This window comes from Cryptomeria japonica, chromosome 9 (genome assembly GCF_030272615.1).
Source record: "Cryptomeria japonica chromosome 9, Sugi_1.0, whole genome shotgun sequence".
Lineage (NCBI taxonomy): Eukaryota > Viridiplantae > Streptophyta > Pinopsida > Cupressales > Cupressaceae > Cryptomeria > Cryptomeria japonica.
The window spans coordinates 498437894-498457046 of NC_081413.1; the positions used below are offsets into that span (position 1 = coordinate 498437894).

Consider the following 19153-nt stretch of genomic DNA (forward strand, 5'->3'; position numbering starts at 1 on the left):
ATGTCCTGCAAGCACAAGAAAATGGATTTAGAAGGCATACATGAAAAAAAATGCCTAATTCTTTTGCATAAATCAACCTTGATAAATCAATCTTGTATAAAATCCAATCTTGATAAATCAAAATCTTATTAATAAAACTTCAAAATTTATAAAGTCAAATTTTATAAATCAAAATTTATTAATAAAATTTATAAAATCAATTTTTATAAATCAAAATTTTAAAATAAAATAAAAAAATCACATTTAATAAATTAAAATTTATTAATAAAATTTTGAAATATAAAATTAGATTTTATAAATCAAAATTTATTAGTAAACTTTTAAAATTTATCAAAGTCAAGTATTATAAATAAAAAATTTAAAATATTAAAAATCACATTTAATAAATCAAAATTTATTAATAAAACTTTGAAATATAAAATTACATTTTATAGAGCAAACGTTATTAATGAAATGTTAAAATAGAAAAAAAAAATGAAATTTTTTATGTCGTTGCCAACTGTGTATTCCACAGTCACACGGACTGTGTGCTACACAATCGTGTGGTGTGTTCTACACAACCACATAGATTGTGTAGCACACAACCCATGGGACTGTGGAGCTCACAATCATGTAGACTGTGCATGAACAATCCCATGAATTGTGGGTTTCACACTCACGCGGACTATGTGTTCACAGTCTCTTGAACAAAAAATGTCGTCCCTTTTTTTTTCTTTTTCTAATTTATTTACTTTTTTTTGTTTTGTTTTGAACCAGCAAAATAAATGAATAAATAGAAACAAAAATCAGCTACTAAGTATTGGGTATGATACTTGTAAAATAGACACGGTGGGTGCCAAAAATGTGAGCACTAAATTGTGGAATATGCAAGAGAATCAAACAACAAACACACACACACATGAAACATTATGTTAGAGTTAAAAATCCCAAATAGAAACTGAACTAGCTAGCTTCAAAATAAAAAACCCCAAGCGCGTCTCATGTTCCTCTATCTCCAAGGATCCTTCAAATCAGGGTGGCTCTCATCTTGTAAGAGCACTTGATCTCTAGGATGACTACCTAAAGAACGAGAGACATGTATGATTCTAAAATCTAAATGGAATGCAACTAAGAGTTTAGTGATATGCTAAATGGATATGAAACTAGATATGTTACCAAAATGAGATGATTAGTATGATATTAAGCTAGTATGAGAATGTTATGAAGATGAGATTGATATAGCATGGAAAATAAACTAGTATGATATACTAAAACATGATGAAATCTATGCTATAATGCAACTAAGATGATCGAAAAATGCTAAGAGAAGACAATGGATCTCCTTAGTAACTTGTACAAAATAATTTAGCTATAGATTGGATGCAAATGAAGATGGATATTGGATATGAGACAAGGGCTCATCTTATAGAGTTGAAGGCTTAGGAATGGATGGCCAAGATTAATTACCAATCAAGGGTCAAGATTGAAGGAGGAATGTGGTCCCAAGTTGAAAGGCTTAGCCTTGTGACAAATGTCACAAAGGGGAGAGGGTGAGGATCAATGTGGTCCTAGATTTGCAAACTTAGCCTTGTGACAAGTGTCACGAGGGGGAGTGGGGTGAAACTTCAACGTGGTCCCACATGTGTGGTCCCACCTTGGAAGGAACAAAGGTCCCAGGGGGAAGGGAGATATGTGCTCACACATGTGTGAGCAACCTTAGAAGAAACAAAATGGATTAATTAGGATAATGAAGGGATTAAATAGGTTCTAGAAGGATATTAGGATTCTAATGAGAAATGTAGGAGAATGAGAGTGGGGGGGGGATAATAGGTATTTTTAGATAAAATAAAAGGTTTATTTTAGCCAAAAAGGTGCAACTTGCATATGTAGGTTTGTGCAAGTGGGGGGTTATTTACAAATAAATAATGGTTTATTTAAATGCAAGGGGATTTTTAATTAAATGTAAATTTAATGAAAAGGGAAAAGGCTATTAATTAAATAAATAAGTTTTATTCAATTAAGTGGGTAAAGGGTACTTAATCAAACCTTAGTTTAATTAGTGGGTTAGATTGGAAGAAATGGTAGTTAATCAAATCCTTAATTTGGTTAATAGGTCAATTAGAAGAATAGGGATATTAATTAGACCTTAGTCTAATTAATAGGCGATTAAATGATGATTATATGGATAAAACCCATTTAATTAGTTGTGCCAGTTTTAAGTGTCTATAGGTATTATAGTTGCCCTTGGTGGATATGTGGAAGTGGATGGTAGATGATATGAATGAAATAATGAAAATGATAAAATTTGTTGTGGATGTAAAGTGGAAGGGACTAAGTAGGATGGGTATGGTGGAGATTGTAATTATGAATATTGTGGTTGTTGTGAGCATTCATTTTGACATGCTTTGTAGTATGGAGATTGCTTCCAGTCACAATGAATACTAGGTGGAGAAGCATTTTTTGAAGAAACATATTGTCTTTTTAACTCAATAGAATTATACATTTTAAAATCATCATGCATACCTTGATCCTCCCAATTGATGCATGAAGTTGTTCTCGAGTTACAAAGAACACTTGTTCATTTCCATTGTTGTTGTGTTGGGGCTCACTTATAATGTCTATCTCCTTCACTATATCCTCTTGGATAGCTTGACATGTGCACTTATCTTCTTCCTTGCAACAAATAGAATAAATGGTCAAATTTTCATCTATTGGTTCATTTCCAAAAATCTATTGTCCCTCTAAAAATTCATCAATTATCTTTTCTTGCTCATGTATAGGAATACAATTATCCGTTCTTGCTCAATTATAAATTATTTGGGAGATTAAGATAATCTAAGTTGCATTCATTAGGTAGAGGAGATATAAAAATAATCACCTTGTGTGAGCACAATTTCCTCACCAATTTCCTATTTGGTTAAATTTGAAAGCGACAGTCTAGGGGTGGCAGCCCGCACCCCCAAGCACATTGTCTTTCTTATGTGGAGTTCAAATTCTACATTCTTGAAATATTTTTCCTTCAAAATTGACGTGTTCGAACTACCCTGAAAATGTAATTTTTTTAATATATATATTTTTAATTAATTTTTCAAATTTACTTCTTTCTTGTTAATTGAATCACAATAACGGGTGTGGATATAAATGGTTTTACCTTATAAGATCTACCAAAAAACTCAAACCATGCACGTATATGATTTAAAACAACACAAATTACCATTACTCGCCTAGGCAAGGTCGATAATTGTGTGAGCTTTCCTCCTAATGCATTGGTCATAACTCAACTCACTAAGCTAACATGCCTTTGACACCTTTCCTTGGCAACGTTGCCAAAATGATAGGCCAAAACTAGGGTAAATAATACGAGGAATTAATAATTAGAGTCATCTTGGTCTACATGTCAATCTAGGATATAAACTTGTGAAAGATGTCACAACTATCTGCACAAGGGTTGTAGGTAGTGAGATGAGTGGAGATGAAAATATACCTAAAGAAAATCACGGAAACTACTTCAGTGAAAATTTGATCTAGTTTCTCTCTTATGATTCTGTGATAGGAACTGCAACATGAATAGAGTTATAGGAATTGCTATAGGAATAGAGTGATAAGAACTGCGATAAGAACAATGCAACAATCTGTTACAATAACAGTAATAGTGGAAACTATTGCACGAATAGTAGCAAAAATTGTTACAAGAACAACACAAACTATTATAGCAATAGTAGCAGAAACTGTTACAAAAGAAAAAACTGTTACTGAAGCATAAATTGTTGCCATAAATTGTGACAATAAGTGATAGGAATTGTCACAATCTATTAAATACCAGCAACCTTTGTATACTTAAAACAAGATTCACACTTAAAATATTTCAACAAACAGACTAATGTTTAAAAGAATATCAATACTTGCAACCAATATAACCAATTTATAGCTAATTAAATGACAAAAGCATTACTAAAAATTAACACACATTACTGATTTAATTCAACTAAATGAAATCACTAAGTAACCAAAGAAGTGGGCTCCACCTTCTTGGTTTACTAGGTGATAGAATGATTTACTACAAACTCTTTTACTCCAAACTAGTTGATGTCTATTATTTCCTATCTGAAAAATACATTCTCCTTTCTCATGTCATTTCTTATGTATTATATAAGAAAGACATTTATTAATTTACATAATGCTTCCCTATGATCTCTCCACGAAATCAGATCTCAAATGAGAGATTCATGCAAGATATTTCTAACATGGTAGGTTTGTTTGGTAATGAATAACCAATATATCAAATTGGTTTTAATAACATTTATTTTTATCCCATGACTATAATAATAGGTATCATAAGAGTGGTTTATGGCCAACACATTACATTTATTTTATGGCCATTGCAATAGAATATTATAATATATCTATCAAATATTGTAAACAACATTTATTGGTTGGAAATAATTCATCGGAAAATGAACCCACATCACAAGTCATAGGAACCATGTCATAGGTTTGACAAGAAGTAAATGTTATAAGTGACAAGAATCATGTCACAGGTGTGACAAAAAGTTTGCATTCTTCTTCTTCAATCAACATGTTGCATTGTATAGTTTCTTAATATTGTTGAAGGAAGTATAAGTCAATAGAATCTAATAAATATCATTCATTTATATTATTGTATAAATAAGAACTATGTTATATATCTTTCAATTGATAATTTCGTTCTTCTACTTCAATTAAACCAAAATCGCATCTCTTAATTGCACCAATATATTTTAATTGTGTGAACAATTTCAAGCACATTAGCAAAATATAAGGGATCCTTGAAATTTCATTCTTATATGCAATTTCAACCACCTTATTATGTAATGTTGTATTAGGTATTATGGTTGCCCTTGGCGGATATGTGGAAGTGGATGGTAGATGATATGAATGAGATAATGAAAATGGTAAAATTTGTTGTGGATATAAAGTGACTGGAATTAGATAGGATAGGTATGGTGGAGATGGTAATAATGGATATTGTGGTTGTTGTGAGCATTCATTTTGACATGCTTTGTAGTATGAAGATTGTTTCTAGTCACCATGCATACTAGATGGAGAAGAATTTTTTGAAGAAACATATTGTCTTTCTAATCCAATAGAATTATGAGGCATTTTAAAATCATCATGCATACCTTTGTCTTCCCAATTTGATGTGTGAAGTTGTTCTTGAGTTACTAAGAACAATTGTTCACTTCCATTGTTGTCTCGTTGAGGCTCACTTATAGTGTTTATCTCCTTAACCATGTCCTCTTGAATAGCTTGGCATTTTCACTTATCCTCTTCCTTGCAACAAACATAACAACAAATGGTCAAATTTTCATCTATTGGTTCATTTCCAAAAATCCATTGTCCCTCTAAAAATTCATCAATTACCTGTTCTTGCTCATGTATAGGAATTAAATTTGTAGATGCATGTGACAATGGTAATGGGAGATTAAGATAATCTAAGTTGCATTCATTAGGTAGAGGAGATATAAAAAAATTACCTTGCACAATTTCCTCACCAATTTTCTTTTTGGTTAAAATCAAAAGTAGGGGTCTATGGGTGGCAACCCCCACCCCTAGCCACATTATCTTTCTTTTGCGGAGTTAAAATTCTACATTTTTGAAACATTTTTCCTTCAAAATTGATTTGTTTGAACTACCTTTAAAATGCAACATTTTTAATATATATATTTTTAATTGTTTCTTCAAATTTCTTTATTTCTTGTTAATTGACTCACAACAATGGGTGTGGATATATAAATGGTTTTATCTTATAAAATCTACCTACAAAATCAAACTATGCATCTATATGATTTAAAACAACACAAATTACAATTACTCACCTAGGCAAGGTTGACAATTATGCAAGCTTTCTTTCTAATGCATTGGTCCTAACTCAACTAAGCATGCTAACAGGCCTTTGGTACCTTTCCTTAGCAACGATGCCAAAATGATAGGCCAAAACAAGGGTGAAGAATAAGTGAAATTAATAACTAGATTCATCTTAGTCTACGTGTCAATCCGGGGGTAAACTTGCAAATGATGTTGTGGCTATCTGCACAAGGGCTATAGGTAGTGAGATGAGTGGGGATGAAAATGTAGCTATAGAAAATCATGAAAACTACTTAAGTGAAAATCTGGTCTAGTTTCTCTATGTTGATTTTGTTGCACGACCTGTGACAGGAACTGTGATAGAAACAAAGTGACAAGAATAGTCCAACAGTTTGTTATAGTAACAACAATGATGGAAGCTATTACAAGAATAGTAGCAAAAATTGTTACAAGAACAACACAAACTATTACAAGAATAGTAGCAAAAACTATTACAGCAACAGGAACTGCTGCCAAAACTGTGACAAGTATTTTGTCACAATCTATTAAATACCAACAACGTATGTATACTTAAAACATGATTCACACTTTGTATGTTTCAACAATAGACTAATGTTTAAAAGAATATGAATACCTACAACCAATATAACTAGATCACGACTAATTAAATGAAAAAATCATTACTAAAAATTAACACATCGCTGACTTAAATCAACCAAACTAAATCACAGAATGACCCTGCCTCCCTTGTTTATTGAGTGATAAAATGATTTACTGCAAACTCTTTTACTACAAACCAGTCATTGTGTATTATTTCCTTTCTAAAAAATAGTTTCTTCTTTCTCATGCCATTTCTTATGTATTATATAAGAAAGACATTTACTAATTTAGATAATGCTTCTCTATGATCTCTACACGAAATCAAATCTCAAATGAGAGAATCATGCAAAATATTCCTAACATGGTAGGTTTGTTTGGTAATAAATAACCAATATATCAAATTGCTTTAACATTTATTTTTATCCCATTACCACAATAATAGGTATCATAGGAGTTGTTCATAGCCAACACATATTACGTTTAGTTTATGGTCATCTAAGTTGTCGAATCGAGTACGGGTATGTGGGTACGAATCATCCATACGATATAAATTTTTTTGGAGGTTGGGTGCATGCGTGTGTGTGTGTGTGTGTGTTTGTTTTTGGAGGTTGTGTGTGCGTGTGTGTGTGTGTGTGTGTGTTTTTGGAGGTTGGGTGCGTGTGTGTGCGTGTGTGCGCGTGTGCGCGTGTGCGTGTGCGCGTGTGCGTGTGCGCGTGTGCGTGTGCGCGTGTGTGTGTGCGCGTGTGCGCGTGTGCGTGTGCGCGTGTGCGTGTGCGCGTGTGCGTGTGCGCGTGTGTGTGTGCGCGTGTGCGTGTGCGCGTGTGTGCGTGTGTGTGTGTGTGTGCGTGTGTGTGTGTGTGTGTGTGTGTGTGTGTGTGGCTAAAAACCAAAATAAAGTCTAGCATGCCATATAACAATACATATGCTAAACAAAAACATTACAAATTTTAATTTTGAAACATAACTGATAACATACTAATTTAAATTCAGTTTTCAATATCAAAAACTAAAAGAACAAACTACAATCACTAATCAGTAATCATTTATGAGTTCACTAATCCACACCATGTGGGTCATCACCAAAATCAAGATTGTCATCAACATTAACGTTAGATGATGGAATCCCACTACCACTTGCACTAAAAGTATGTTTTCTACTTGACTCCTCAATATCTGAAGATTGTGCAGCAATAGAGAGATCCAAGTCAGTATGCTCAGGTTCTACATCCCACAACTTTGTTGCTCCTTCCTTGTACTCATCATTTTTGTGAGCAAGAAGTCGCAAGTTGGAATGCACGTAGACTAGATCTTCTGCTTTGCTTGATGCCAATCGATTGCGCTTCACTGAGTGGATGAAGGAGTATGTACTCCAATTCCGTTCAAATGAAGAAGAACTAGCAACTTATTGAAGCAAAAGGAGCTCTCGTTAGAGTCTTTAAAACAACAATTTTGTAACTCAAAATTAAACTTTCAAAATAGTAATTTTTAAATTGCAACCAAACTTAGAGAGGGTAAAAATTCATAAGCTTACTTGTGATAAAACTTTGATTGTGAAAAGTTGGAGGTGTGGCATTTTGTGGCCATTGAGGTACCACCAAGAGTGAGCATCCTTCTTGTATTTGTCACGAAGAGAAACAGGAGTGTGACCAATGGAGGTTACAAAATCAGCAAATTCACTTGTGACTACATCTTCCATTTCAGCATCAGGGAAGAGTTTAGTAAGATCTTTCCTAAACCCTTCACCGACTTCTGTATCATGATATGGTGGCACTCTTGTTGGCATAGCAAGGATCTCTTCACTATAATATTTGGGAGTCAATGAGTAGGCAAGAAAATGGAGTGGGGTGGTCATTTTGTTCCATCGCTCAACACAAATTGACTGCACCTATTTGAAGAATGTTTCTTCAAGGTCTTACTCTTTTTCATTTATGATGGATTTTATTTTCTCAATCACTGAATCTATTTCATCATAAACCTCCCCCAAGCATGGCTTGTCTATGTCAGTATAGCGGATCAAACCCAGAATGGGCTCAGTGAAACTAAGAAGATATTCTGCATGATCCCACCAGGTGTCATCTAGAATCTTTTGCTTCACATTTGTTGCCCTCTCAGTATTGGATTGCCTCCATATGTTCCATGCTTGGCTGATAACCATACCAGAAAGTGCCTTCGAACCTTCACAAGTCGTCGCAAGACGATTGTGTTGGATGCAAATCTAATCTCAACAACCTATTTGAAAATTAAAAAACCAAGTAATTAAAGTAAAGAAGAGTGAATATATATAATTAAAAAAAAAAAAAAAAATTACTAAGCATAACATAAAATCAAAATATTACATTATTTGAAATTTGAATTACCTTCAATAGCTCTAGCCGTGAGAATGATCTAAAAATAGCTTGTGATGTGGTGGTTTGTTATGAACATTTGGATCTCTTCAGCTTTAGCATAGACTTCTTTGATCCAAGTTATTTTCGTACCCAACTTCTGTAGCATGAGGTTGAGTGAATGCACAACACAAGGTGTCCAAAATATATGTGGGAATCGTGTCTCAACTATCATACCAGCTACTCTACAATTCTTTGCATTGTCCATTATAACTTGGACAACATTTTGAGGACCTACTTCATTAATGCACTGTATAAGGATGTCGGCAATAAATTGTGCATCCTTAACTTTCCCCTCACAATCAACAACTTTTAGAAACATTGCCCCTTTAGGGCATACAGCAATCACAATAATTAATGGTCTATTTTTTGCATCCTTCCATCCATTGGAAATAATATACACACTCGTTTCTTTCCATGAGGCCTTAATGGGAGCTAATGTAGTTTCTATATGTTTGACCTCTTTCGACAGTATAGTACGCACCTTCTCATACCTTGGGCTCTTGTATCCCTTTGGACCTTCATTTATTTTTCTTACCATGTCTTGCCAATAGGGGGATCAAACCACATTGAATGATAAACCGTTTGCATAAGGCATCTAGCAATGGATCGGTCAACAATATCTCTGTCATCATTATTAGATGCCCTCTCCAATGGTCCCTTTGCTCTCTTTGAATGGCTTTCTACTACGATATCATGAGCTTGAGATGATGAAGTATGTGGTCTACGTAAGCCCTTTTTTTTGTTCAGTGGATGTGCCAATCTACTTTCAGCTTTTGCATATGCTTTTTCTTGCTCCTTAATATATTCTGCTACTTAAGAATCTAGTATAGGTGCATTTTTTTTTCCTGGACATGCTTTAATTCCTTTTCTGGGAATTCCACACAAATGCCCCTTCAACCAACTGGAGGAACTTGTATACTGAATACCACACCCCAGACATATCCAAATTCCTTTTCTGGGAATTCCACACAAATGCCCCTTCAACCAACTGGAGGAACTTGTATACTGAATACCACACCCCGGACATATCCAAATACATGTCCCCCCACCTGGAATATGCTCTACTATTTGTACATGCCTCCATAACGGTGAAGTCGGGTCAACGGTGAATGAAGGATTGACAACAAGATTGGAACTAGTTGCCATGGTAAAAAAATTTAACACCCTGCAATTTATATAGACAAGCTTCAAAATTATTAAAACAAATTAATTAATTAAATCTAAAATATTTACACAAATTTAAAATCTAAACAAAAACTACATATATTTATTATTTAATCTTGATATTAAAATATACTAATATATTATTTTAAAAAATTAATAAAATACTAAAAATATATATATATATATATATATATATATATATATATATATATATATATATATATATATATATATATATATATATATTGGTTAGTAATAGTTTATATTTTTATTGCATCATAAAAAGATAAAGGATTACATAAAGTAGATATTTGATCTTCTCATCCTTCAAAACAACCCATCTTTAGAAGAAACCCATACAACCATCATCATTAAAGGAACCTTCTTCACCTAAACAGACTCATAAACAAACTCATAACACTGTAAAAAACCATAAGAAACCCCCTAAAGCTGGGAGAGCCACAAAAGCCAACCATCTGTAGTAAACATATCCCACTATAAACCATCATTTTACAAAAAAGTCCTATTTCTGCTTATTACAACACGACTAAATAATATCTCTGTATATTTTATGACAAAAGAGAGCCGCTTATCAACATAACCACCTTTATTATATGAGATTTTTGCCACTGCCTAACCAGTCCTAGCTCCTCCTACAAATCTTGCACCAATCTCTTGCCTTCCCCTGATCTTGGTTCGCCTTCCTCTGGGAATCTCCCTCGGCCATGCTCGTGTCAAGCCATTGTCTTCTCTCTCATGGCACAAAATGACTTCCTTGAGTCTCTCCCAAGCCTGCGCTCTTTCCAACTCATAAGCCTCCTTGTCCACCTTCCCTACCCACCTAACAAAGGAGACAATGCCAAATTCGTTAGCATCCCTTACATCCTCAAAACCTTCAAAATAATCCAAACCTACACCAGGCACAACCCACTCCAAAATGGAATCCAAACCTTCTAACATCTCCTCTTCAAAAATTGAAGTGACAACCCATTTTACCATCTCTGTGTCATCCCCTAACTCCAGTCCCCAGGCGATGATCATGGATATTATGTCCAAATTGATTTTCCACCGCATTTTATTCTCCATAAAATAAGGCCCCAAGACCCCTAAGGCAGCGTTGATGACCTCAGCTTCCTTGAAGCGCAACAAGCCCTGCATTCTATCTTTACTTACGGGTCCCTTGAACCCCTTCTGTTGTTTTTTTGTGTTCACTGTGAAATTTGCTTCCATGAAATTAAAACTAGGCATCACACTTCCAGTTCACCTTCTCTCAAAACAGTTTTTTCAACTAAATAACACTACTCAACACTTTATATCTTAAGCCAAGCGAATTTCATCTCCTTAAATGCCAACTACAACCAAGATTACGAATCTAACAACCCACCCTACAAACATGCCAATTCAGTTCCAATCGTCCTTGGGGACTTCAAACCTACATTGCCAGTGGCCTGTACATGCTCGCAAATCCTTTTTGAGGATTTGGAATGAGGTGTCCCGAGAAAACTCGTACATCCACCACCATTAAAAAGATGGGATAAACTAAAACACCGCCATTCCCAACTTTAAGGTCCAATCAAGATCAAGTCGTCATTTCCAAAACATTTAAGAACCACCCACCACCACACTTCACAAAAATATCGCACGATTAACCACTACAAGATGACATCATCTTCCGAGCACCACACAACCACCATCCAACTGTCAATCATAACACTAACACTCCATCTAAAATAAAATCCTCTTGAAAATCTTCAATTCTCGATTCACCTTCCTGCTCAAAGATAAAGCCCATTTTGATAGTACGTCTGCAGTTTGGTTTCCATCTCTGCAAATGTGACTTATTTTAAAATTGTCAAAAAAGTTTAAATCTTCAATGATCAAAGAAATAAACCCTTGTAAATGTCAAGTTCTTATAGCCCCATTCATTATGGCCTGAATTATAATAAGAGAATCCCCTTCCAGATGAAGATTACAGATACCTAGACTTCTAGCCATTCTAATAGCTAAAAATGCAGCATGAGTTTTTGCCTCATTATTTGTGCACCTCCTTTATCTTTTTACTCCACATTTGATTAAGTCGCCTATTTCATCCCTAATAACAAACCCTGCCCCTGCCAAATTTCTACAAGCTTGTGCTGCCCCATCAAAATTGGCCTTGAACCAACCCTTGTCAGGAGGATTCCAACACACACCCAAGACCACCTTATTACTTACCTTATTACTAGACCATGAACCATGTCTTATTTTGATTCCAAGCCATGCTCTTTGTATTCTGCTATCCATAAATGTAAAAGGGGTTGTCAGTGCTAGGGACTGTGAGGCTGTCGCACCAACAACTTCTTCAATCAAGCTGTCACACCAACAACTTCTTCAATTGCTCGGTTGATTCTGCCCAATATCCTTCTAACATCCTCTTATTTATCCTGAAAAATTTTGCGGTTTCGCTCTTTCCAAATTTCCCATATGACTAAAGAGGGGCTAATATGCCACACACTTGAAAGAGTAGACTTACTTGGCTATCTTGGCCAACTTTCAAAGACTTCTTTAAGGGTTTGTTGAAGAAGACCTTGCCAGCTTAACTTCTCTTGAAGATCCAACCAACATCTCAAAGCTACATCACAACTTAGTAATAAATGATCCATTGATTCCTTCGACCTACTACACATCACACATTTGAAGGGCCCATAACCCATGTCGTTTCCTCCTCTCCCCGGTAAGAATTATGCCTTTCACTACTAACCATGTGAAAGCACCAGCTTTCGGAAGGCAATCTTTCTTCCAAAACAGATCCCAAATCCTTGAATGAACCTCCTCCCCATCTTCCAAGAATTGATAACCTAGTTTTACTGAGTAATTCCCATCCCGAGCTCCACACCAAATCACCCTATACTCTGATCCTGTGAGAAAAACCTTCCTCTGGTCCAAAACTTCCATGAGACGCAACTAAAACTGATTAAAGAGATCTGTTGAAGACAAATCTTTCCACACCCATTCCTTTCCAAAGTCCCCTTCTACAACTACCATATAGTCTTTTACACGGTCACCCCAAAGGGGCACCAAATGATTCTTAATAGTAGAGAAAGCTGCAATGTCTTTGATGGCTGAAAACCCTGCCCAAGAGTCATCCCAGAACTTAGCTTTAGAGCCTTTACCAATTTGCCAAGATAGATGATTAGTGACCACCCCTCTGCAACTCACTGTGAAATTCCATATAGCCGAACCTTTGGGAGGGTTACTAATTGTGAAAATTCTATGATCTTCTAAGGAGTCCAAATATTTAGCTCGCAAGACTTTAACCCACATTTAATCCGGATTAGTATAGATATTCCAAACCAACTTTGCCCCTAGATATCCATCTTGTGCCAATCTCTCAAACCTGCACCACCCTTAAACTTTGCTTGGCAAACTTTTTCCCATGCCCATAAGGGGATTTATCTTGATCATTTGCCCCATTCCATAAACAATTCATCATTCTTTGTTGGATCACACTAATCACCTTTTTCAGAATCTTTAGACACATCATTGAGAAAATTGGTATTGCAGATACAATTGATTTTAACATTAAAATTCTTCGAGCCGAAGTAAGCCATCTACTTTTCCATCCATCCATTTTATTAAGACAACTATCAATCAGATTTTTCCATAAATCAGACTTGTTTGCACCACCAAAGAAAGGGATGCCTAAATATTTACTGGGAAGGGTTCCCAACTTCATGCCCAAAATTCTACAAATCTCCCTATGTTTACACGGTTTGGTGTTGAAAAAGAAAATTTCGAATTTGAACCAATTAACGCGTTGTCCTGAAGCCTCTTCATAAACATCCAAAGTTCCCTTGATAATTCGAGCTTCTCTAGCTGACGCATCACCCACCAGGAAAGTGTCATCTGCAAATTGCAAGTGGGTAAGGGGGTTCACACCTTCTGCAATTTGAACACCTTTCCATAAACCTTCACTCCACTTCTTAGAGATCAGTCTCCCTAGAACCTCCGCCATTATGATGAAGAGAAAGGGGGAGAGAGGGTCACCTTGCTGAATACCTTTCTTGGACTCAAAAAAACCTTGAGGGCTACCATTTATAATAACAGAAAAGCGAGGGGAACTGATACAACTATTGATCCAAGCAATCCAATCCTTACTGAAGCCAAATTTCGAAAGGATTTGCACAAAAAAGTTCATATTTACCTCGTCATAAGCTTTCCTTATATCCACCTTAACCATCATCTTTTCTGTTCTTGCCATCTGAATAGAGTGGACAACTTCATGTGCAAGAATAATACCCTCATAAATTGATATACCTAGGGCAAAACCACTTTGTTCACTTGATATCACATATTCCAGAACAAGTTTTAATATGTTAGCCATTACTTTGGATATCACCTTGTATATGGTGTTACATAAAGAAATCGGGCAAAAATCATTAAAAGATGTGTAGTCCACCTTCTTTGGGATCAAGGCAATAAAAGTGTTATTGAAATCCTTTAACACAAAGTATATCAATTGCAAGAATGTCCCAATTTTTTTGATAAAAAAAGGGCAGGGAAGCCATCCGACCCTGGGGATTTATCAGATCCTAACCCAAAAATTGTTTTTTTCACCTCCTCCAAAGACACCAGATCCATTAGCATTTTGTTCAGTTCTTCCTTGACACGTGAAGGAATAACCTCCAGAATCTGGCGAAGATCCCCACCAGGGTTAATTTCACCATTAAAAATATCAGAAAAGTGTCTAACCGCCTCCAAGTTAATCAAATTCATATCTGAGACAAACACCCCATCTCTATTCTTAATTGAAAATATCTTGTTCTGAGTCTTCCTTGCCTTTACTGAAGTGTGATAAAATTTTGTATTTCTGTCTCCATATTTCAACCACGTTTTCCTTGACTTCTGTCGCCAAAAGATTTCCTCTCTGGCTAATACTTCAAAGTAGCGTTTATTTAGAACTTTTTCTTTATTAAACACCTCTTCATCCATTCCTTGATTGATGATCTGTTCATGGAATATTTTTAATTCATCTTCAATACCTAGCTTCTCACTAAAAATATTACTAAAAGACTCTCTATTCGATTTCTTGAATTGCTCCTTTAAGAACTGTAGCTTCTTGAAAAAGATAAAGGCTTTGTTACTAGATTTTTCCAGGATATAATGCCACCAACACTCCACTAAGTTTGTGATGTTACTATCCCTTAACCACATAGCTTCAAACTTAAACGGGCATCTATCCAGAGCACTGTCATCCTGAATTCTGAGGCATATTGGATAATGATCTGAACTTGTTATAGGTAGGATTTCAGCAACACAGTTCCAATGACTTTCTGACCAATCCCCAGCAATAAAAAACCTATCTAGCCGCTCAACAATATTAAAAAATCCACTCCTATTAGTCCAAGTGAAATCCCCCGTTCTAAAGGGAATTTTAAAAAGCCCACAATCCATCACAAAGGCACTAAAATCTGTATGACACTGTCTATTCCAACCCACACCACCCATCTTATCTAAGGGGCATAGTAGAGCATTAAAATCTCTGCCAAGAATGAATAAACTTTCCCTATCATGCCTCGGAATGTTAGATAGATCAGACCATAGCTGCATTTTCAAATTTGTATTATTAGGCCTATAAATATTTATAAGGAAAAAACTAGTGTGTCGTTGTTTTGATCTGATTTTTAGCCATTGCCACCATCTGTTTGTCCTGATAACATCCACGTCAACAACCGAGTCCTGCCAAAGAGTAGCAAGGCCTCCAGAAGCACCTTGAGCTCCAACAAGACTATATTTCCATGATTGGAACTTCCTAGAAAAAACACCAAAATCTTCTTCTTTAATTTTTGTTTGTTGTAAAAAACAATATCCGACCTAACTTGATCAAGACACCTTTTGATCAAGCAGATCTTGTCATGACATTCCACGATAGGGTCCTCATTGCTCCCGAGAAAGGCTATGCCTTTTCTCGATCTCAATTTACTTTGGTCTGCTGCATTGCCCGCCATCTCCAATTTGGCCTTATTAGATTTGCCTCCCCTCTTCTTCTTTTTCTCCCGCCTTAGCTTTTGTTTGGAGAGAAAGTGTCATCTCCAGTGATCTTTTATCTTGCATTCCTACGAGGGCCGTTAACCCCAGTTCATCCTCTCCATCCTACGAGAATGAAGACTCGCCCTCATAGTCTAAATCTAGGAAATCCCCTCAACTGTCCTTTACTCCTTCAAAAGAACTTTCCAAATTTCTTATCGGGGATATTTGAATGTCTTTAAAAATAGGTTCCTCCATATTTGATTTAGGATTGTCATTTTGCAATTCTGAAAAGACCTTACACGATCTGGGTTTGGGAGCATAGGGATCTCCATTTGAGTCATAACTATGACGTCTGTTGCAGGCATCACTGATGTTACAAGGGGTTCATCCCCGCCCTCCATAGGGGAAAAACCCTCTCCAAAAACCCTGAACTCCAGGATTGTAAGGAAATTTTTTGCTTCCTGATCATCAATGATTTCCCTTTGAAGATTTGTCCTACCCTCTGAGTTGGCCTCCTCTAGACCCAAATGAGCTACCTTCTCACACCTTCCTTGAGGAATTGTTGCACAATCAGATCTATTCATAATTAAGTCCACCTCTTCGTCCAACCTCATAGAATCTCCTTTGGTTAAACAACATGAATTTGAATCCTTAACAAAAGTTTCAACATCTTTCTGAAACTCAAAAACATCAGTCTTTTAAAAAACACTACCCGAGTCATTTCTACACTTGGAAGAATATTGAATCTTCCAGTCCTTTTCATTCCAGTGTTGTTCCCAATGATTACCTTCTGACAACCTAATGATTTCCTCCACTAGCTGAAAATGCATCACTATTTTGCCTTTTTCATCTTTTTTACAGGAACCCGGAGGATGAATTTTAGCAATACATTTGGAACAAGATTACATCTCTTCCGCTAGAAGTATCTTTTGCTTCCAAAACCCCAAACCTGTTTTAATCTATATGGTGTCAGGGAGATTGTGAATCGGTTGCCAATTTATACACATCCTAGAAACCATACTAAAATAAGAGGAATCTACAGATTCCTCTGCCATAACAAACTCACCTAGTTTGTTGCCAATTTGTTTTAGCGTTTCCAAAGCCTTATATTCCTGAGGAAGTCCTGGCAGTTTTATCCAAATGAGGACATTGTCCACCAAAGCCTCATAGGGGTTAAAGTTAGGTTTCCAGTTTAAGATGGTGAGCCCTTTCCCTTCCAAAAAAAAAACGGCCCATTCTCTATAATCCAGTCTCGATCTTGGGTTGTTGGGCAAACGACTTGATAGAAGTTGTTTCCTAGGGTTTTGAGATCCATCCCTTCTCCCCAATTTTCATTACACCTGTCCCTAAACTTAGTAAAGGTCGGCCATGCTCCTCCCCATTTAACAAAAAAAGCTTTATCAGGTAAAACACGAATTGACTCCCTCCATTCTTTATTTACTATTTCTAAAGAAAGGACCCTATTGTATTCTGCGTTAGGGTTTACCTCTAAAACCTTTGCTACTTCAGGAGAGGGTTTTGGTTGCCAAAACTTCTCTTGGACCATCTGAAAATCCACCTTTAGGCCTAAGTAAAGATCCTGATAGCCACCAAATCCACCAGATTTGTGTGCCCTAGTTGAGCTAACACCACACTCACCAAAACGATTCCAACCTTTTGAGGTCACCGGAGCCTTCCATGTCCATCTGTTTTGGCTATTTTGCTTTCAAAAACCATTATTCCAGCCATTGTTGAAGCTCTTGCTTAGAGGCCATCCGGATCCTGCACCACCTCTGTAGAGGAAACCCTCATGTTTCCTAAACCTAGACCTACCGCTCTAATCCGACATTATAAACTAACAATTTTAGGATTGAACAAAAAATAATATTGGATTATAGTGTCATTATTAGAACTAGATCATCTCTCCAAAGTAAACTAATATAATTATAATATGCTATTTTATATTGAACAAAACATAAAAATAAAACTATAAAATTAAAATTATAACAATGAAAATAAAAATATAAAATTAAAATAATAACAATTTATAAAACTCTAACAATAAAATTATAAATTTACAACAATAATAATAAAAATAAAATAACAATAAAATTATAGTCCACATTATAAACGATAAAATATTTATCGTGCAAGAAATTACCTGTGTTCATGTGACAAAATCCTCTGCCTGTTCGGACGGAATACTCTGCCTGTGCGAAATCCTCTGTGTGTGACGCCTTTGTTTGGCTGAGGCTCGACCCTGCGTGTCTCGCGTCTGTGTGGCTGTCGTCAGCTTGCGTCGTGCTTGTGTGTGGCTCCCGTGTGGCTCCTCTCTCGGCTTGTGTCGCGTCTGTGTGTGGCTCCCGTGTGGCTCCTCTCTCAGCTTGCGTCGCGTCTGTGTGTGGCTCGCGTCTGTGCAAGGTCGTGCAAATATATAAAAGAAAATGATGCAACGTGTAAGAGTTTTATTGCCATTTTTTGGCACTTCAAGAAGGCAAGCTGGTAGGAAACGAAGATTTCTTTTCAACTCGGGTCTACGTGGAAACGCTTCAAATCTCCACGTCGGAGCAAAAAAACTGGTAAAAAACGAAAAAGATTAGCAAGTTCGATTTTAGGGTTGAAAAACAATCTTGACCCGACTCCATTACGTAAAGTTGTAGATTTCGATTTCGGAGCGTTTCGTACCTGGAATCGACGGGATAAGGGCAATGATTCGGTAACTTAGATGGCCATTATAATAGAATATTATAGTATATCTTATCAGATATAATGAACAGCATTTATTGGCTAGAAATAGTTTGCTGGAAAATGCACCCACGTCACAAGTCACATGAACCATGTCACGGGTGTGATAGAAAATCTATCACAAGTCACAAGAATCATGTCACAGGGGCAACAGGAAGTCTGTCACAAAAAGTCAACATGCTTCTTCTTCAATCAGCATGCTGCATTATATAGTTTCTTAACATTGTTGAAACAAATATAAGTAAATACAATCTAATAAATAGTATTCACTTATTTTATCTAAAAACTAAATTAAATATTACTTATTTATATTTAATCATATGCAACATAAAATGGTAGAATGTTATGACATGGAATATTAAAATATGATTTAAGGCATAAAATGGAACATAAATGGCTCTCCTGACCATCCCTCCCATTTAATAAAATGTGCCCGTACTTTCTGT

The 19153-nt window shown here is 35.9% G+C and overlaps 1 protein-coding gene across 1 annotated transcript; it reads right to left on the reverse strand.

Moving 5' to 3' along the window:
- Window positions 1–14468: 14468 nt before the first annotated feature.
- On the reverse strand, window positions 14469–15461 carry LOC131858466 (uncharacterized). The gene has a single exon (XM_059211705.1). The coding sequence runs from the start codon at window positions 15459–15461 to the stop codon at window positions 14469–14471; it is 993 nt and encodes a 330-aa protein (XP_059067688.1).
- Between the last annotated feature and the right edge of the window lie 3692 nt (window positions 15462–19153).